The sequence below is a fragment of the Octodon degus genome, unplaced genomic scaffold, assembly GCF_000260255.1.
Source record: "Octodon degus isolate 3935 unplaced genomic scaffold, OctDeg1.0 scaffold00009, whole genome shotgun sequence".
Classification (NCBI taxonomy): domain Eukaryota; kingdom Metazoa; phylum Chordata; class Mammalia; order Rodentia; family Octodontidae; genus Octodon; species Octodon degus.
Window position 1 is genome coordinate 12,282,865 of NW_004524585.1, and position 21,637 is coordinate 12,304,501.

At 41.4% G+C, this 21,637-nt stretch overlaps 1 protein-coding gene across 2 annotated transcripts in view; it reads right to left on the reverse strand.

Moving 5' to 3' along the window:
* The window catches only part of Klhl12 (kelch like family member 12), a 31,007-nt gene extending 14,578 nt beyond the window's left edge, over window positions 1-16,429 (reverse strand). For both annotated transcript variants that reach the window (XM_023708666.1, XM_004625362.3), the window contains exons 1-4: window positions 16,277-16,429; window positions 14,493-14,732; window positions 8,782-8,935; window positions 6,852-7,069 (exon numbers count right to left, since the gene is read on the reverse strand). In XM_023708666.1, coding sequence (XP_023564434.1) covers window positions 6,852-7,069; window positions 8,782-8,935; window positions 14,493-14,687 — 567 coding nt within the window. In that variant the 5' untranslated portion in view covers window positions 14,688-14,732; window positions 16,277-16,429. The remainder of the gene's footprint in view (window positions 1-6,851; window positions 7,070-8,781; window positions 8,936-14,492; window positions 14,733-16,276) is intronic.
* Window positions 16,430-21,637: the final 5,208 nt, after the last annotated feature.

Consider the following 21,637-nt stretch of genomic DNA (forward strand, 5'->3'; position numbering starts at 1 on the left):
TAATTTCTAAAAATAAAGAAAGCTGTTGTATACTATTAACAAATGTGTTTCTATATCCTGCCTGAAATACCATGACTGTACATGAAAAGTATCTTTAATAAAGCTGATAGTTTGGCTTAGGGGGAAAAATCAGCATGAGGAGAGAAGAGAAAGTTAATTACACTGCAATGAAAAAAATCATAAAAATTGTCTTTTTTGTCTTTTTGAGACAGGGTCCTACTACACAATTCAGGCTGGTCTTGAGCTCACTTTATAGCCCAAGTTGACCTCACAATGATCCTCCTGCCTCAGCCTGCTGAGTGCTGGAATTACAGGTGTGTGCCACCTTGTCCAGCCAGATAAATTCTTGTTAGGTGTGGAGACAACTGTTAATTGGGAAACTGAACAATCTCACTATTACTACATACTATATAGGAAGGATTGTGGAAATATGAGACAGAACATGAGATTTCCTGATTTAGACCGATGAGTCAGGGAAGGCCTCCCAGAAGGAGCAAAAAAACCCTGACTGCTGATCAACTAGCAGAGAACTATGGTGAATGAGTATTTGAAGGAGACAGCCTATCTGGAAACACTAGAGTAGCTGCAGAGTCCCATAAGGCAGCTACACCCATATGTGACTATATTTAAATTAACTAAAACTAACTAAACCATTTAGCTTCTCAGTCACAATAACCACATTTCAGCTGGGTGTGCTAGCATACTCCTGAAATCCCAGTACTTCAGAGGCTGAGGCAGGAGGACTGCTCTAAGTTTGAGGCCAGGTGGACTACACTGTGAGGCCATTTCAAACTCACCCCAAAGTCACATTTCAAGTGCCCAATTGTAACATGGCTAGTGGCTACCAAGCTGGACAATACAGATCCTATTTCCATCTTCATTGAATTTTCCACTAGACAGCATTATCCTAAAGCTGGAGAGGTAAGAAGGGCATTAGGGCCAGTGAGATAGCTCAGCAGGCTAAGTGCCTACCTAGGCAAGTGCAAGGACCAGAGTTTAATCTCCGGCATCACATGCTGCATCAGCCCCATCCCTGCACATGCTGAACTGGCTATTGAAACCAGGCATGATCCCAGTGCTGGGGAGGTTGAGAAGGAGGATCAATGTCAGTCTGAGCTGTATAGCGAGACCCTGTACCCAATAAATAAATTTTAAAAATACAATAAATATTAGACATGATACCAGATGATTTTGTTTTGGGAGTTTTTTGAGACAGAGTCTCACTACATAGTCCAGCCTCCTGAGTTACTAAATATATTAATTCTAACAATAATTTGATGGTAGACATTATCTTTATGTACCAAATACATATTAAAAAGGGGGGCGTTAGACTTTTATCTCTCAAATGAACAGATATTGCACACGTTTTCATATAGCTATTTGTTGCTTGTATTCTTTCATATGAGAAGTATTCATCTCAAATGCCCATTTTTGGATTGGGTCTTTAAATTTAAAGAATTGTGTGTGTGTATGTGTGGCTAGTCCTGCCTGCCTTAAGGGCAGGTGTGGTGCAGCTTGTGGGGCTGGGGTTGAATCACAGTCCCCTACGCCTGACTGCATTTGCTCAAGCAGTGTTTTAAACAACTGAGCTATCAGGCAAGTCCCTGGGTCTTTAAATTTGGGAGGTCTGGCGTTGTTTTTTTTCCTCAGTTCTTTGTATGTTGATAATGACCTTTTGTCTAAGGAACAGCTAGCAAACATTTTTTGCCACACTGTGGGTTGTCTCTCACTTTAGCTATGCAAAATTTTTTCAGTAAGATGAGATCTCAGTTATTGATTCTTTGTGATAATTACTATGCAATCAGGCTTTTATTCCTAGTCTTTGCCTATACCAATGTCTTCAAAAGTTTTACCAATTCTATCTTCCAATAAATTTAATGTTTTTGTTTTACTATTTAGATCTTTGATCCATTTAGATTTTATTTTAGTACATGGTGAAATATATGGGTCTAATTATAATCTTCAGTGTGCGCAAGCCAGTTTTTCCAGCACTAATTATTAAAGAGGCTATCTTTCTTCCAGTGAATGTGTTGGGAACCTTTGTCAAGGATAAGACGATGCCTGGCACAGTACTGCATGCCTGTAATCTCAGCACTCAGAAGGCTGAGGCAGAAGGATTACTGCAAGTTGGAGATCAGCTTGGACTACAAAATGAGCTCAAGGCCAGCCTAAACTGTATAGCAATACTCTATCTCAAAAAGACAGAAAAACGAAAACAAAACAAAGACAAACATACAGCTGAGTATGTGTGGAGTTATTTCTACATCTTCTAACCTGTTCCACTGATCTTCAAGTCTTTTTTTTTTCTTTTCTTTTCTTTTTTTTTTTTTTTTTGCTAGTACCATGCTATTCTTAATCACAGTAGCTTTACAATATAATTTCAAAACAGATTGTGATGCCCCCTACCTTGCCTTTTGCCCAGAACTGCCTTTTCTATTCTAGGTCTCTTCTGGTTCAAAATGAATTTTAGTATTGCTTTCTCTAATTTTGTGAGATATGCTATTGGAATTTTGATGGGAATTGCATTAAATCTGTACTAGTTTTGGAGTTATGGCCGTTTTCATGGGACATGTTTCCATTTTCTGATATCTCCTTCAATCTCCTTTTACATCAAGAAGGATAATTAGAAAACTGGATTTTACACGAAAAGTAATAGGAAATCATTAAAAGATTTCAAGCAGATTACTAATTTGACTTGTTTTGGTTACTTTCTCATTATCAAGACACAACACCTGACACCTACAACTCCAAAGAGGAAACGTTTATTTTGGCACAGATTGTAGAAGTTTCAGTCCACAGTCGGCTGGCTCCAAGGCAAGATGGCATGGTTGAGGAGAAAGAGTTTATAGCATGCCAGCTGGAAGCAGGTATCTCTCAAGGGAGGCAGGAGAGGGAAATAGGCCAAGCTCTAGGGACCTCCAGGCCTCACTTCCTAATATCACATTTAGTTATAAACTCATCAGAGTTCTAACTCAATGATTCATGGTCCAATCACTTCCCCAAAGCCTCACCTATGAGTGCATTAGGCTTTTTAAAAAATTTTTATTTATTTATGTGTGTGTGTGTGTGTGTGTGTGTGTGTGTGGCCAACTCAGCCCACCAGGTGGCGGGGCTGACTGGCGTGTGGTGCTGGGGGATCGAACCGCGGTCCCTGTGCTTTTGCTAAGCTTGTTCTAAGTAGGTGCTTTAGACCACTGAGCCATCTCTCCAGCCCTGCATTAGGCTTTATGGGGAACATCTAGATATAAACCATGACATGATCATATTAATGATCTGTGAAGAGTACCCTGGCTACCATGAGTAAAACATTTTAGAAGGGCTTGAGAGCTGAACGATCAGTTGGAGTCTACTCTGGTATAGCCAGAAAAACGTGATGGTATTGAAACTAGTTTTTGTTGTGTTTTTCTTTCCTTTTTTTAAAAAAAATTTTTTTCATTCATTTATGTATTTGGTACAGGGTCTCACTACATAGCTCAGACTCAGAGACCCTCCTGTCTTCAATCTCCCCAGTGCTGGGATTACAGACATGCGCCACCACACCTGGACTCATTCGCTGGCTCAGCGCATCCCAGTGACCAAGCAAGACCAGGATTGAACCCTAGTCCCTGCACTTGCCAAAGCAGGTACTTAGTCCGCTAAGCTATCTCACTGGCTCTGTAGTAGTGTTTGTGATAAAGAAATAGATGTACTAGAGAAATAGTTGTAAATGGGAGGTCAAATTAATCTAGGCTACTAATAAATGCAAGGTACAGTGCAGAGAAGTGTCCAAGATTTGAAACATTTTTGTTGGTGTTAATGATTAGCAAAATGTTTTAAGCACATATATATTGTACTCTGGTACATACTAGGTTTAAATTAGATATGTCAATTGAATGAACAGAACTTACTGACATTACTAAAGACAAATTGTAATTGAGGAAAGACAGCTAACCTGGGGTAGAGAGACTCCAACATTAATAATGTAACTATGGAGAAAAATATATTTTCTCCATAATTCATCTTCAAAAGATTTCTCATGTTCCTAGCATTGGCATTTTCATTTAATTCTCAGAACAGCTTTATATATTAAGTACTAATACTTGTCTGTATTCTACAGAAGAAACAGGTTAGCGGTTAGGTAACACATATCATGTGCCTAGACCATTCCTGAGTCTGACTAGCAAACCTGTATTGTTATAACCAATACGATATACCATTTCCCGCTGTTTTACGTTTTATTGTTAACTTAATAAAAGGAAGTGCTAGGGCTGGGGAGATGGCTCGGTAGAATAAGCGCTTCCCTGGCAAGCGCAAGGGCCTGAGTTCACTTCCCACTTCTACCCCTCCCCCCCAAAAAAAGGAAAGTGTTAGCCACTGGAAATCAGACATCTGGTTCCTATAAAAAGCAAAAGGTTGTCTTGACACATTCAGTACATTAAGAAAAGTACACAAATGCACTCTCAAGTTGTTTTTCATTTTAGCTTCTTAGTACAGTAGTTATTTGCTCTTTGTTCCTTTATTCGAAAAGTCTTATACAATTCCAAAATAATGACTTCAATGATTGCTTCCTGATGTGGACATTTAGAAGCAAGCTGACCACATAGCGAGTTTAGAGCTTGGTTAAGGAAACACAGTAGAGACAGATTGCCTTGATCTAATCCTGTCTACTTTTGCTGGCTGTAGTATCACAGTTAACCTTTGAGCTTTGGTTTCTTTCTCTGAAAATGTGAGAAATAAGAGCAGGGCCTTTTTTTCTTTCAGTACCAGGATTCAAAATCTGGACCTTGAGCTTGCCAGACAGGTATTTATGCCACTGAGCTATATCCCCAGGGTGAGAAACAAGACTAAAAATTAGAATGGACGCTCTAGGGTACATGGATTGGTGTCTGTCCTGTTAAGAGGTGGGTCCCAGCACACAGAGCTGTCTTGGACACAGTAAGTGCTCAATAAACAATATAAAACAAAAAGACCAAAAGAGTAAATGCTGGCTATTTTATTACTATATGCAGGAATTTTAGGTCTGTACTAATCATTATATTCAATGTATTTTCTACTACATGAATAAGAAAAACCAGGATATTTTAATGGAGTGCCAGTTCCCAAATCTAAAGAACATAGATTTCACTGTTATGCCAGCATGTCTTACATCCTGAGGGCATCAACTAAGCTTTATCAAATTCTTTATTCAGCAGCCAATTATTATAGCAGCCTCTCTGAACTGACATGGAACACCACGTCAAGTGAGGAAATAAATCTTCTCTAACTGAAAAATTATGCTAATGTAACCTAATGAGCTTTGCTTTCTGAAGAAAATTCTTCTAAAATGTGGTAATAAATACATATGAAACATTATAGTACATAAAAATCCAAGTTCTGACAAAATAAATCGGGGCCAGCAAGAGAGCTCAACGGACTAAGTGCCTGCTTTGGCAAGTGCAGGTTCAATCCCTGGACCCACATGCCATGCTAGTCCCACCCCCAGGGGTGTTCTGAGCCGGTGACCAAGTCCAGGCATGGTGGTGCACGCCTGTAATCCCAGCACTAGGGAGGCTAATAACAGGAGGATCACTATGCGTCTATGCTGCGTAGTGAGACCCTGTACCAAATACATTAAAAAAAAAAATCAGGGAACGATCAGTTGGCTTAGAAAAGTACATTACACAATTTCTGCAAGCTGCAAATTATTCCTATTGCACTTAGACTCTTAGTCCAATTTTGATTCTTTCCAATAAACCTCTTGTTTAAATTGAGATACCTGCAGAGGTACCACCAGCTTCTGAGGATATACTTAAAATCTTTTTTTTTTTTTTTTTTTTGTGGAACCAGGGATTGAACTCAGGCTATTCTACTGCGCTATCTCCCCAGCCTGATACACTTAAAATCTATTTTCTCCTTATTACCAGAAGACAGTAAAGAGGAAAAAACAAAAATGAATTTTTAGCTTGCCTTCAGAATCAAGTTTCTCCTAAAGGGGGAATCAAACCTAACAGGTAGGACTGTTATCCCACCACTTGGTTCTAAACAATGCCCACTAAATTAAGGATTTAGATCATAAGAAATTAATGCTACTGGACTCCAAAGATATTTGCCCTCTATTTGATTTTTTCAATCCTAATTCTCATTTTAATTATAGATGTACATGTGAAACTCTGATTTAGGACTGAAAAACTACACATGCATGCATGCACACATGCATACATGCACACACCAAAGAAGAAAACAGAATTAGGGCTAAGATTCTGCTGTTTGGTCACTGAACACTTGCGCACTGCACTAATTTTCCCTATGTTAGGTGAAGCTCTAGTCTGTAATACAGAGTTTACAAATGCTTCTTTCACCCCCAAAAGGAAGTGATAATCTGGTTCATGTTTATGTAGATTTTATTAGCAAGACTGTCTCTTCATTTCTCATTCACCTCTGGGCAAATTTTTTTTTTTCTTTTATGTAATTAACTTCCTTACCTTGTATAGGCCCATTATTCTCTAGTACAGATAGACAGATAGACACTCCTGAAAGTAAGAATTATATCTTACTGGGTTTTGGATCCACAGCACCCGGCACAGTGATTGCTACACCGTATATATCTTCAATAAATTTTCTGAAATGAGTGAATGTGCAATACATTATTTTGGAAGAATTTACTTCCAATTTCTGCTTATTCTACACTTTGATTCCCAAACACTGGGATCATATGTTTAATGGAAGAAAGTGGCCAACTCCTTCTCTGTAAATACATGAATACACCAAAAGCTTTCAAGTTAATATGGACAACTCATCATAAAGCCTGAATACAGAAATAGTAACTCCATCTTACTCTGCAAGTTTTAATGGCCCAGTTTTAAAGAAGACAGAACATCAAGCCTAAACTGTACCTGAATTTCATCACACTTGATTAGCTTCTCCACCTCTCCTTGACTTAGAAGAATGAATTCTTCATGCTGTACCACTTCAGGAAAATGCTTCTGGCTAAAAACCTCAGCCGCTTGCATCAAGTCAACACAGTTGTGAGTTTCAGCAAAATCCCTGATACCCAGGCAATTAGAAGGGTCCAGCTGACTTTCTAAGAACTCACAGCAGGCTTGCTTCACCCCTAGGACAAACACAGGTGGTGAATTTAGTGCAGGATATTTGGCCAGGGGTAAATCTGTTGGATTCATCTTCTCTATGTGCCAACACCTAAGACACGACGTTAGATTTTTGTTTGTTTTGGGCACCACTGGAGATTCAACCCAGGGCTTTTGCACTGAGCTACATCTCCAGATTTCTGAAATATTTTTATTTTGAGGAAGGGTCTCCTGAGGCACTAAATAATTGACCAGGCTGCACTTAAAACCTACAGCTTCTATCTTCCTTCCTAGCACACTGACACTACAGGAGTGAGCCACCACATCTGGGTATTAAATTAGAAATTTTTTTAAATGTGCTTTATTTATTTGCGGTACTGGGGATTGAAATCAGGGCCTTGCGCTTGCCAGGCAGGTGCTTATTCTACTGAGCTATCTCCCCGGCCCCCTAAATGTGCTTTCTAATTTTTTTTTTTTGTTCCTTTTTGAGACAAGGTTCTTCTATGCAGTTCAGGCTTGAACCCGTGAACTCTCTTTGTACCACTGGCTAGCCTTGAAATCAAATCTCAGCCTCCAGAGTGCTGGGATTACATGTGCCACCATGCCTAGCACTAAATAAGGAATCTGAATATTATTTCTATCTTATGTGCTGTATCACTTTCAATAAAACTCTTATCTGTCCCTGCTTCTCCTTTAAAATGAGCATGGCAAGATGAACTGCTTCCAAGGACACTGGAACAATTAATCAAAAACTAAAACTCTTGGGAACCAAATTATAAAACCAGGGGCTGGTGAGATGGCTCAGAGGTCTAATGCACCTACTTAGAACAAGCTTAGCAAAGCACAAGGGACCGCGGTTCAATCCCCCAGCACCACATGCCAGCAGGTCCGCCCCCAGGTGGGCTGAGCTGGACACACACACACACACACACACACACACACAAATTAATTAATTAATTAATTAAAAAAATTATAAAACCAATTACTAATTCAGCACAATGTACCTGTTTTTCTCCTCTACATCAAAACCTACTGAAAGAGTTCACTAAGAGTCCAATAGCATTAAATTCGAGGATCCAAATCTTTAATTTAGTGGGCAGAAGAAAAAACCAGATACTATAAACAGTCTCATCTACCTAACTGAAAAGTACAGAAGAAAGGGTGGGGATAGAGTTTAGGGTACAACATTCATCCAAGTTCAACCTCTGGCACTTCACACATAAAAAAAAACTCAGGGTATAAATTTATTTCAATGTTGTGTTAAAAGTAGAAAATGTTTTCATTATGTACACATAAAACAATAAAAACCGAAGGCTAAAAAAGACTGAAAGTTGGGCATAGTGGCATACTCCTATAATTCCAGCTATTTGGGAGGCTGAACCTCCTTACACATGGAGCTATCTACTGGCCAGAAAGATAAACAGCATCCCAGTAGGAAGAAACACTTGTTACTTTCTTTTACAGAAATACTGTAAGAAAGAAAAATACATATCCCATCCACTCTTCCACCTTTTTAAAAATAGAAAGGATGTAAATTGTCTTTTAAAGAGCTAAGTACTCATATTTTGACTGTTCTCTTATATTGATAATGACATCTCAGCACCATTCCTTAGTTGCTCAAAGATTCCACAGCTACAGACCATAAATGTAAGTATCCACTGTCTAGTTTAAGTTTCATGATGGAGCTGATACCAATTTTAAAAATTCTAGGAACAATGAAAACTGTTAATGAGCATACCTTTCAGCTGAAGCAGACAGGCTGCAGGGAGCAGTTCTTGTACATTCTCCACCGTCACATGTACTGTTTCTGTGTATACAAAGTCCAACAGGATTTCCATGGTAGAGGCAGTTAAACCTTGGATATCAACATAAGGTTTCCCCTTCTCTGAAAGCTAAAAATTCACAGGGTATGAAAGAATAATAGTTATAATTCCACAAAAATAAAGATAATTCCAAATCCAAAGGCATAAGGATATGAGTCTAACAAGCTCCCCCAGATGCATGGAGGCTGTGTCCTGCCTCCTGTCTCTCCCACCCTTGACATCAAGGACTGAGTCTTGCCTCCCCACCATGACCATGCCCAGGAAGTTGAAGGAGAGTAGCCTTTCAGAGACTGTCTTCCCTTCCTAGAGATCCATGCTAGCCTTCTCTCCTAGCTAGCTATGTCCAGAGACATCCAGAGGAACAACTTTCTTCTAACCCTTGCCCTCCTTCCTTCTGAACAAGAAGGCTGCCAGGATGACCAGTGTTCCTGCAGTCCCCAGCCCACTGCCCTGCCCAGGTCAGGGTGGGGAAAGCTGATTCTCAGGCCAAACCCTGTAGGTTAAGATATTTCCTCCTCCTATTAAGTGGAGTGGCTGGAAAGGGAAGAAGACATTTTATAAAAGGATATCACTTTTAATTGTTTTTATTCAAATTAAAAAAGAATGCACCCCCCAAAAAAAAATTATAGCCTAAAAAGGACAGAGAGGTGCACTCCTATAATCCCAGCACCCTGAGAGGCTATGGCAGAAGAATCTCAAGTTTGAGCCCATCCTATGTAACACAACGACTTACTGAGCCCTTGTTTCAAGATATAAAAGGACTAGGGGCATGCTCACTGTGAAGACCTTAGGTTTAATCCTCCCTAGTATGCTCCCCCCACAATATGGCACATATCTGTAGCTTTTAAAATACAGTGGGCAGTTATTTGTATTCCCAGGAGTACACAAAAGTAGAATATCAAATTTGGCAGTGAATAATTTAAAAACTCAATTCTACATACTATTAGTGCCCTGAGCTTTCAAGATAAAAAAACTTCACTCTTATAAAAGACTTCATGGGTTATAGTGCCACATCCTCCAAGAATACCAGTTTCCTGCCACCTGCCATTAGGCTACACTGGGTGACAATGTAAAGGTACAGGCAAATCACTGTAAAAACCAATCTTCTTTGACACTAAATACAACTGAGCCGTACTTTTCAAAACACTAGGTCACTAGTGATGTAGCTTATGATAGAACTTTGTTTAGAATGTACAAAGCCCTGGGTTTGATCCCTAGTGTATAGGTACACAAACATACAAAAGTCAATTTATGAAATACTAGGTTAACTCTACTTGGGATTACAGAATAATTGATAGTTCATTTAGCTTAGAGTATTTCCTTTAAATAATGAGCACTAATGAGGCCACATAATCACAGAAAATGGTTTAGGTAAGACTGGAAATCTTTAAGTATGGAGGTGCATGACTATAATCCTAGGATTTAGCAGCTGAGACAGGAGGATTTCTGAGTTTGAGGCTAGCCTGGGTTACATAATGAATTCAAGGCTGGGATAAACTACCCAGTAAGAGCCTGTCTTAAAAACAAAAACATTTTCAACATTACAGAGCAGTGAACTGTCTGAAAGCTAATTACCTTACAAAAAGCTTACTAAATTTTAAAAATTTATATTACTCAAAAAGCTCTAACACACTTCCATGATGAACTAAATGGCTTCGATTTCTCTCAGCACAGGGGGTAAACAAAAAGGATTCTTTACTAAAGCCAAGTCCAAATCAATTCCTAATGTTAAAATGTTAATGTTTCCTAATGTTTCATCTAATTCTCAGTAAAGTTGTTAAGTCTGATATTTCTTCCACTTAAGAGACAAAGGATCTAAAGAACAAGGCATTTTGACTTGATTTGGGTCAATTTACTAGTAAGAGCAAGGTAAAATCCAGGACCCTGGCCAAAGTTCTGTGATTTCTTAGTTGGGCACTTAGGGAGCATCTGAGGGGCTAGAGAACAAGGCATCATCTAGTTCAACCATGTCATTTTACAGACCCTCCCAGTGAAATGAGATGACTGCCAGAGTTCACACAGAATTACTAAAAGAACTAAACTGAGAACTCAGGTCTGGACTCTTTCCTATTGAACAATTACTCATTAAAAATAAAGACAAAACCACATGACATTTTCTTTTCTAGGAGCAGTTTTTTTGTTTTTTTCTTTTGGCAGAAGTGGGGATTGAACTCAGGCCCTTGCGCTTGCCAGGCAAGTGCTTATTCTGAACCATCTCCCCAGCCCCTCTAGGAGCAGTTTTTAAAGAAATAGCCAGGTGTGGTAGCGCACACATAATCCCAGCACTTGGGAGGCTGAGGCAGGAGGATCACCATAAGTTCAAGGTCGACCTGAACTACACAGTCAGACCCAGTTTAATAATAATAATAATAATAATAATAACACCGATTAGAAAAATAATGCTTTTGTAAAATTCCATACTAATTTCTAAATGTGGAAAAGAAAAAGTATAAATTTTCTTCAAGCTGACAAAAAACAGGATGCACAATATTCATTTCCTGCTTAGCAGCTGCTGGGTAACAGTCTCCTTACCCAGCTAAATGCCAACTGTTTCTGATGCCTTTGGGCAGGTATCAGGAAGAACTGTCTAGGACAGAGCTCTTTAATGCTGTATTAAGACAAAATCACTTTCAAGTAAGTTTGGGTTAGCTGAAAGGACCTGTCAGGTTTCTGTTTTTCCAACAAGTCTATGTGACTGAGCATTGGTTAAAACCATCATGAACTATATAGCTTTAAAGCTAGGTTGTGCAACATAAAAACCTATCGCAGGGGTTGAGACACAGAAGTCCACAACTGGGACTCAGAACATAAAGTATTAAATCCTACCTCTACCATCTACATGTCACTCAGAACATAAAGTATTAAATCCTACCTTTACTATCTACATGTCATATGACTTGGGGCAAGTCATTTACTGTACCTTGCTCCTTCACCTGTACAAGGAGATGATAATACCTACTACTCTTAGGGTGGATGGGATAACGAACATGTAGCACAGCAGCCTGCCATCAAAGTATTTATTATCATTATCATGATACTACCACTCCCACTCAAGATCCAGCAGCCACATCTTTACTACTAAGGTGATGGGACTAACGAAAATACTGATGTTGGGTGAGAAAAACTTTTCTTCTTGAGAGAGGATCTTTCTACATAGCTCAGGCTGGCCTCAAACTTGTGGTGATTCTCTTGCTTCAGCTTTCCAAGTGTTGGGTTTTCAGCCATGTGCCGTCACATCCAGCTTAGAAACACTTTTTAAGAAGTCTTATAGTCAGGTGTGGTGTTACACATGTATAATCCCAGCACTCTGGGAAGCTGAAGCAGAAGGATCAGAGGTAGAGCCCAGTCTGAGCAATTTAGCCTCTTAGTGAGACCTCTCTCACAATAAAAAAGGTAAATAGAGACTAGGGAGTTGGACATGGTGTTGCACACCTGTAATCTAGGCACTTAGACCCACCTGAACCACAAAGTGAGACCCTGTCTCACAAACCAACCAAAAAAACGAGGTGGGGTATAGCTCAGTGTGAAGGCATTGGTTCAATCTCCAGTAAGCACCCCCCTCCAAGTGTTATCATAATGAAATATTTCAGGCATATGTCTAAGCATGTAATAGTCACACACCTATAATTCCAATACTCAGGAAATTGAGATAGGAGAATCATGAGTTCAAGGTCAGCCCTATTTCATACCAAGTCCCTGTTTCAAAAAAACCCAAGGGGGTAGGGAGATGGCTCAGGGGAGTAAGTGCTTCCCTGGCAAGCACAAGGGCCTGAGTTCAATCCCCGGTTCTGTCAAAAAAACCCAAAACTAAAAAATAAGGGCTGCAAATATAGTTCAGCAACAGAGCATTAACCTGGGATGTACAAAGCTCTGGGTTTCATCCCCAGCACCTCATAAAACCAAAACAAACTCCACAGTGCTCTTTTCTGTTCAGCTTTCTTGGAGTACCTCATAATATATTCAACTGCCTTACTTTATATCTCAGATGTTTTTTCAGGTAATTACTAAGCAGCCCAGGACGCACTTGAACTATTTCCTGTCTCAGTCTCCCAGATGGCTAGAATTACAGGTATGTGCCACCACACTTGGCTAGTATTTATTTCTCTGCCTCTCTCCTTCCCTCTTTCTCCTTCTCCTCTTCCTCTTCTTCCTTTTTCTTTGTGGTGCTGGTTACGGAACTTTGCCCTTGCACAGCTAGGCAAGTGCTCTACTGCTGAGTTACTTCATTAGCCTGTTAGTCTTTTCTTTTCTTTTTTGGCAGAACGGGGATTGAACTCAGGCCCTTGCGATTGCCAGGGATATGCTTATTCCACTGAGCCATCTCCCTGGCCCCGTTAGTCTTGAGTATCACTTTTTTTTTTTTTTCAGTACCAGGGATTGAACTCAGGGCCTTGCGCTTGCCAGGCAGGTGCTTATTCTACTGAGCTATCTCCTGGCCTGCCTTTTTCTTTTTAAGCCAAGCTTTTTCTAATTTTCCCTGTTCATTGCTTATACTCCTGTTAGTGTGCTGCTTCCAAGTTATACCCTTTATAGCAGGTACAGTGGCACACAACTGTACTCCCAGCACTTGGGAGGCTAAGGCTGGAAGACTACCATAAGTTCAAGGCTAGCTTGGGCTACATAGTTCAAGGCCAGCATGAACTGCAAAGAAAGACCCTGTCTCCAAAGAAAAAATAGAAGTTATACCCTTTATATCTCCATAGCCATTCATTAAACCTCCCTCTTCCTCTCATTTGAAAACTATCCTGAGATTAACACTGAGAATGAAATCTGATTTTCTTCCCATGTGTCTATGTGGGAGATGGGGTTGATCTATCTTTTTCTTTTCCTTTATCTTTTTGAGACAGGGTCTCACTATGTAGTTCAGGCAGGTCCTAAACTCACAAAGTTCCTCCTGCCTCTGCCTCCTGAGGGTTGGGATAACAGGTGTGCACCACCATGCCTGGCTTAGGTGGGGTTGACTTCCTTCTTACTTTTTTATTGTGATATATGGTCTTGTTACACAGTTCAGACTTGTACTGATCCTCTTGTGTCAGCCTCCCCAGCGCTGGGATTATAGGAGTGAGCCATCACTCCTGGTTTTAGGGCCAGCATGGAATGTGGTATTGGGATTGGAACTCAGGTCCTTGTGCTTGCCAGGCAGGTGCTTGACTGCCAAGCTATCTCCCCAGTCCCCAGTGGGGTTGATTTTTTAAACAGGGTCATCATATAGTCCAGGCTGAGTCCTCCTGCTCAGTCTCCTAACTGCTGAAACTATAAGCAGCATCTTCATGTCTTGTTAGAACAATTTGGATTAGGTGTGTTTTTCACACCTCTTCTTTCTTTCCTTCTTTCCTCTCTATCCCCATTGTTTACTTTAGGAGAAAATTGATGGGGCCGGGGAGATGGCTCAGTGGAATAAGTGCTTCCCTGGCAAGCCAAAAAAAAAAAAGAAGAAGAAAATTGAAAGACAAATTTGAAAATAATAAATAAAATCCAGCTGGATGTAGTGGCACACTCCTGTAATCCCAGCACTCAAGAAACCAAGACAGGAGTATGGACAGTTTAAGATCAGCCTGATTTATACGGGGGCCTCCAGGCCAGACTGGACCTCATTACATGTGTGTGGTGACAACTCCCCACTTACCTCACTAGTGAACATGGCACAGAAATAGTCACTGCAGGCAGCCAGCACAATCCGATGTGCAGGGAAGTCTTTCTGCTCTACTCTCAGCGTCACATCACAGAGAGTATTGCTCTTTCTGAGGGAGTTCATTGAGTTGAGGATGGATTTAGCATGAGTATTTGTCATTATATCTTTGGGGGCCATAATGCCTCCCATCAAGCAAGATGGAGGAAGAACAACAGCGGTCTTTGGACTCTGCAACTACAAAAAAATAAAGAGCACTTGTCAATAAACGGGGCCCTGAACATCCTTAATTTGCTTTACAAATTCAGGAACTAAGAAGAGGCTTCCCCAGATGCAAACATCCACAAGTAAAGGGCACTTCTATCTCTAGAATCACCACCATGATCCACACAACTTTCCAAGTGAAACTTATCTGTTCTGCTGGACAATGGCACATACCTGTAATCCCCGCACTCTGGAAGGCAGAGGCAAGAGGATCACAAATTTAAGCTTTGCCTGGGAAATTTAGTGACTTAGCTAGATACATATTTTTCCTTATTACTCACTAAATGATACTTTGACAACTATTAACATGGCATTTATATTATATTGAGGAGCCGGGGAGATGGCTCAGTAGAATAAGTGCTTCCCTGGCAAGCACAAGGGCCTGAGTTCAATCCCCAGTTCTAAAAAAAAAAAAAAAACACCTTATATTGAGCATGAGTAATCTAGGGAACAACATGTATAGTATATGGGAGATGGGCATAGGTTATATGCAAATACTACATTTGCCATTTTATGTAAAGAACTTCAGCATGTAGAGATTCTGGTATGGTGGTGGTGGGGTCCTGGAATCCCCAGTAGACATCAAGGATTGATTTTTGTGGAATGAAATGAGCCAATGAAAGACAAATCAAAACTGTGGTCTTTGAAAGTCCATTACTAACTGGGCATGGTGGGACACCCCTGTAATTCTAGCACGTGGGAGGCTGAGGCAGGAGGTTTACCGAGAGTTGAGGCCAGCCTGGACTACACAGAAAGACCCTCACCTCAAAAAACAAAAAAAGTCCATTACTCATTTATAATTTTTGAATACAAAAAGATTGTACATACAGGCTACATCATAATACAGGCTACATTATCTTCTACTTATTTACAGTTACCAGTTACTCCATAAACACTACAGACATTTTCTCCAACCACTCAGCAAGATCCATTTTACAGCAAAGGAAGGGATTCGGCAAAGCGGGTATGTTTTCAGAGTTCCCTAAGTCAACTTAGTTGCAACTCTGAGGATGCAAGAAAGGTCTAAACAAATGTCCACTGGCTGCGAAGATTTTCTGGGGCGCTACTACAGGGTTCTCTGTGCCTTGGCTTCATATGTGTGTCAAAACAAAAAGTCGCCTTAGTGCAGAATGGTCGTTCTCTTGGGGTTCCTGTCTCACCCAGCAGCCACAGACACCATTCCCCCTCACCTTTTGGAAGTGGTCTGTTCTCTAACTTGAGCTAACACCTGAATAGGAGATTAGAGGCGGAGGACAGTATCAAATTCTAAAAGGCTCAATTCCAGACTAAGAAACAGCACCGAGTCTACAGCTGGTGTCGCGGGGTGGAAGGACAGGAAGGGCGCAGTGCAGGGGACAGTGGAGAAAGCACTTTCGAGGCGGGATGCCCCCTCTCCTCCTCTCCCTAGGTCTCCACTTCCACCTGGCAGGATGACGAAGGGTGGGGGGGCAGGGCCACGAGCGCCAGCTGACGGTAGGAAGGAAAGGGCTGGCTGGCACCAGGTCGCCCCTACTCACCTCTGCTTCCTGCCACCCAGTCGGCGGGCCCCGGCCCCGCCCGAGGCGATGGGATAGGCGCGGGGCCAGCAGGCGGCTCAGCTGGGGCCGAGCGCGGCCGCCCAGGCCCCGGGGCTCTGGAGGCGTCGCCAGGGATCTTCCCGGCGAGCTCTACAGGCCGCGCGACTTGATGACGCATCAGCCCCGCCTTCTTCAACCCGCCCACTCCCGGACTTGGTCACGTGACTCGCGTGCGTGCAGCACCGGAGCCCAGGTGTCCAGCTTTAGTTACGCTTTCAAAAAGCTGGAAAGCAAAAGGTGGACCTGGGACGCACGGACAGGGAGGGGGCGGGAGCTCTGCAGCCCGGTGACTGCCAGAGCCACTTTCTCGCACGCCTCTCCGGGCCGGCGGACAGAGAGCTGGTTTAGGTTTTGCGTGCTGGGGATGCGATTCCAGGGAGCAGGCTTTACCTGCGACGTGGGCGGGAACCTTCTCAGGCCGAGGAGACTCCCAGAGGCTTCGCAGCTCTTCGGGTCCATGGTCCACGGCTGCCTCTCACGGGGCGCACGGCTGTAGTGAGAATCTCCGCAGTCCCCGCGTTCTCTGCATCATAATGGGCCGGTACTAGTCGGGCAGGTGTTGGTCTAAGACAATGAAGTGGAAGGAGCTTGCTCCCGTCAGGTGGACACGCAGGAAGACTATTTTTAGACAAGTTCTGTAGTCCTTCTCTACGCTGTCCTGACTTCTCACCATGTTACTGGAGCTACACAGTTCAGGAAGTTGGCTTCCCATTGATTTTGGCGCACTTACGTCAGTATCTGAGAAGTTACCTGATACAACGTATGTGATTGTTCAAACTAAGTGTATTTGGTTTTAATTGGGCCTTTTGAGTCTTTTTTTTCTTTTTTCCTTGTAGTACTGGGGATGGAACCCAGGTGCTCACACATGCTAGGCAAGCGCACTACCAGTAAGCCACTCAGCCCTATATTTTTTTGAGACAGGATCTCTGTAGTTCGGGCTTGTTTTAAACTCACCATGCAGTCCAGGTTGGCCTCGAGCTGTGACATAAAACAGGAAATAAAGGGCCGGGGAGATAGCTCAGTGGCACAGTGCCTGCCTGGCAAACACAAGGTCCTGAGTTCGATTCCAGGTACTAAAAAAACCAGGCTATAAACAAGAGCTCTTCTGTCTTAAACTTTATTTCACCTTAGGCTGTGCTCCTCCACCGTAGACACTAAGGTTGCAGTTACAGTTACAAGGATATTTGCTACTTAAATTTAGGGAACACCTTGTCTCCAGCGAATCTCTCCCCACCCCCCCCAGCAGCCACTTAGCCCAGCAACTCTTTCAGCCAGCCAGTGAGGAGGTCAGCTGCCTTAATGGGACATACAAGGAGCTGCTGTTGCAGGTAGGTGTGCTTAAATTCTTTTGCAGAAGTAAACTTTGTCTTTAACAAGATTTTTTTTTTAAATTTTATTTATTTATTTGTGTGTGTGTGTGTGTGTGTGGCCAGCTCAACCCACCAGGGGGCGGGGCTGGCTGGCATGTGGTGCTGGGGGATTGAACCACGGTCCCTGTGCTTTGCTAAGCTTGTTCTAAGTAGGTGCTTTAGACCACTGAGCCGTTTCACCAGCCCCTAACAAGATTTCTTGATGTCTGAGTGCTTTATTTATGCACTGACCAATTGAGCTTGAGGTTTATTGCCAGCAGAACCCACAGCAATCCTGCCTCAGTCCAAGTGCTGGGATTACAGGTTTGTGCCACCATTCCTGGCAACCTTTGTTTCTTATGGATAATAACTTTAGTAATATTTCCGCTTTTCATATGTCCTCCAGGTCTAAAACTTTCCAATTAATGTAAATTCTGTTGGGGATATTTTGGAAATACTCATCAAAAATGTGAATTGCTATGGCTTGTATCTAGATGTCCCCTCAAACCCTCATGCCTTATGGGTGGAGAGTTTGGAAGGTGGCTGGATTTGGGTGTGAGAATGTGGATTAGGGGAGTGACACTGGGATTAAGGGTGTGGATAATAGAAACCCCAGAGCCAGGGGGATAACTTGGAGGCCTAAGTGCCTGCCTGGCAAGTCCAAGGACTTCGGTTCGATCAAGTTGACATTTATATCCATATTAAAAAATAAAAAAGCCCCACTCTGGATGTGGGGTGGCACCCAGGGCAAGAGGGAAGGCAGCCTTGCAGTTGCTGCTTTGCTGTTTTCTCCCTACTGTCAAGGGCTGTTTTTCTCTACAATGCCCCTCTGCCATGCATCCTGCCTTGGAGCCAGCCAGTACGGACTGAAACGACTACAAACTGGGAGCTGAAATAAACCATTAAAAAAAACAAAAACAGAAAAAACTTGTATCAGGTATTTTGCCTTAAGGAGAAAAGCAACCAAGACATGAATGAAACATCCGTCTTGTACACATGTAGAATAATATATGTACAGAGCTTGTTCACTGCAGCATTCTTTGTAGATGACAGAAAACCTTAAATATCTACTAGTAGGGAACTGATAAAGTTAAGTGTGGTACAGCCATTCGGTCCAATATGCTGAAACTGTAAACTGTATGGTTTCCTATTATTTATGTAAGAAAGAGAAAATATATTCATATTTTCTTGAACGTGTATAAAATTAAAATGTAAAGTGGTAACATTACTTTCTTGGTGGGATCATTTTTGAGATGGTGAGGAGGGTTTTTCCTCTATCTTTATCCCTTTTGAATTTTGCATGGTGTAAATTAAAAATGTGCATTTTTTTTTTTCTTTTTGTACTGGGAATCACTTAAGACCTTGTACTTGCCTGGTAGGCACTTGTGCTACTGAGCTATAGCCCCAGCCCATTTAAAAAAAAAAAAAATGTATTTTTTGGTACCAGAATTGAACTCAGGATCTTACGTTCGCCAGGCCAGTGCTTTTTGTCCACAGAGGTATATCCCTGGCAGTATGTGCAATTTAAAAGTAATATATTTTCTCAATGCAAAATAGCACTTTAGTGATATTCCCAAATTTCTGGTTGCTAAATTAACAATATTTTCAAATGTGAAAGGAAACTTACTAAAAGAGCCTTTGTTTGGAATATACCCACTCTTTTTCTAGAGAATCAAAGATGGAGAAGCTGTTAAGGAAGTCAACATACTAATGGAAACTATTTCAGAATTCATCTGTTTTCTTCAAGGCATATACAGTATTAGGTCTTTTACAGCAACACGATCCTTCCCATACTGGAATATTTTCACCCATTTGGACATTGACCCAGACTTACTCTGTATTTTTTAGGTATATTCAGGAGGGCTGAATCTAGAAAAGGCTAGTCAGTCAAGTTCCATATCATGCTTTGATGGTGTGGGCACCTGGCGTGATTCTGTGTGACTATAGCTACTGAAGGCTTTCAGTAAGCAAACACGTGGGGATTTGCCTTGAAAGCAGATCAGTGGTGGTAAACCTATGGCATGCATGCCATAGACAGGCTGTTACCATGGAAAGCTCTCAAGTTTGCCTTCACTGCCCTAGACCAAGTACATAGAGTATAGGCCACGTCAGTAACTAGCCAGGCTAAAAACATTGCAGTTTGTGTAGTACCAGTGTAGCAGATATGCAAACAGAAGAATGTACCTCTAAGAGATTTAGTGTTGGCCCCGCACTGATGATCAGAGCTTTAGTTCCTGAATTTGTATCTTAGGGGAGGTGACACCTCCCCAGGGGTTTCCTGCCCCTCTGAGGTCAGCTGAGGTAAACAAGCTGACCCTTTTCCAGGGAGATGGGACAAAAGGGAGTTGAGTGTATATACCATCCACAAAGAGCCTTTCCTGGCTTCCTCTTTCCTTTAGTGTGTGAGACTTGCCTCAAGGCCTAGGGCTATCTCTTCTCTGGCTTCCTTCCAGTTTGTATGGAAGCATTTCCCCTAACTAGGCCTTTGCACACTTAATTTCATCTGGGCAGGTGCTTTCTTGAGGAACAGACTTAACACAGAGACCATTTAGGAATTTCTTTGGGTTATATTTATTTATAATAATCTTGGTTATATAAAAATTGAAAATGGATGGTTGACAGATGGTAGAGGAAGAGAGAGAATTTGGACAGTGAGTGAAAGAACCAGAAATCCACAGTTGGGGAAAGAAAGTCATTATCATTTAATGAAATCTAGTGGTGAGGGCATGTTATGTGCTAGGCACTAAAGTAAATGATAAAAACACTAAAGTGTTGCTATGGACCTCTCTTTCCTCATTGAGAAAATGGAGTTGATCATATATGATCCTTAGGCTTTTCAGTCTTGTATTTAAGGACTCCAAACTCAGATGCTTCCAGGAGCCAGCAAATGACTTCAGTAAATCATTCTTAGTGGGCAAAGAAAACACTGGAGAGCCAAAGCCCCTACGAAGGACATACCTGCTTTTGTATTGTGGTCAATTGTTCCAACTTCGCAAAGCTGAATTGTGATCCATAGGTCATCTCTCTGTGACTTCTGCTAAAGTTCTATAAGGATACTTTTTTCACTGTGGTTTTTATTTATTCATGATGTAACAGAATGGTGAAATTTGTTTGGGCAATTTGATAAATACATTTTTAATCTTGATCATTTTCTATCCTATTACCCCCTTCTTTCTCCTCCCTTCTCTCATGGATCACCTTCCATGTCCAAGTCTACCTCCTAATTTTCCTGTTGTCTCTTCACCACCTTTTAGTTTTCTCTTATCAGGGAAAACATAGTGTTTAACTTTCTGAATCTGACTTGTTCAATTGGATGGTCTCTAGTTTCATTATGGCTAAATGACAGTAATTATGTTTATAGACATATTCTTTATCTGTTCATTTGTTAATAGGCATCTAAGCTGTTTCTGTAGCTTAGCTATCATGAATTACACCACTATAAACAGGGGCATGGGGCTGAGGATATAGCTTAGTGGTACAGTACCTGCCTGGCAAGCACAAGGTTGTGAGTTTGATTTCTGGTACCAAAAAAAAAAAGGTATGCCATGTATGCTGCCCCCAAATTCACAATCCTGTTTCAACCTGCTGAGTACTGGATTACAAGTATGCATCAATGTTTGGTTCCTTAAGCGTATTTGGAAACTTACAAAAAGTTTAGAAGCTAGATATGATGGTATACCCTATAATACCAGCACTTGTGAGGCTGCAGGAGGATTTTAGATGCAAGGCCAGCCTGCGCTAGTGAGGTCAGGGCTCACCTATACTATGCAGGAAGACCTGTCTCAGAGAAGAAACAAAACCACCCCAAAATACTTCAGTCATTGAAGGAGTACATAGTTGTCACTACCTAAAGAATAAACTTCACTGTTTTCACCTTTTCAGCGTTAACTGTTACTCAAAATTAGTTTTACTCATTTACTGATTTTTTTTTTTTTTTTTTTTTTTTTTTTTT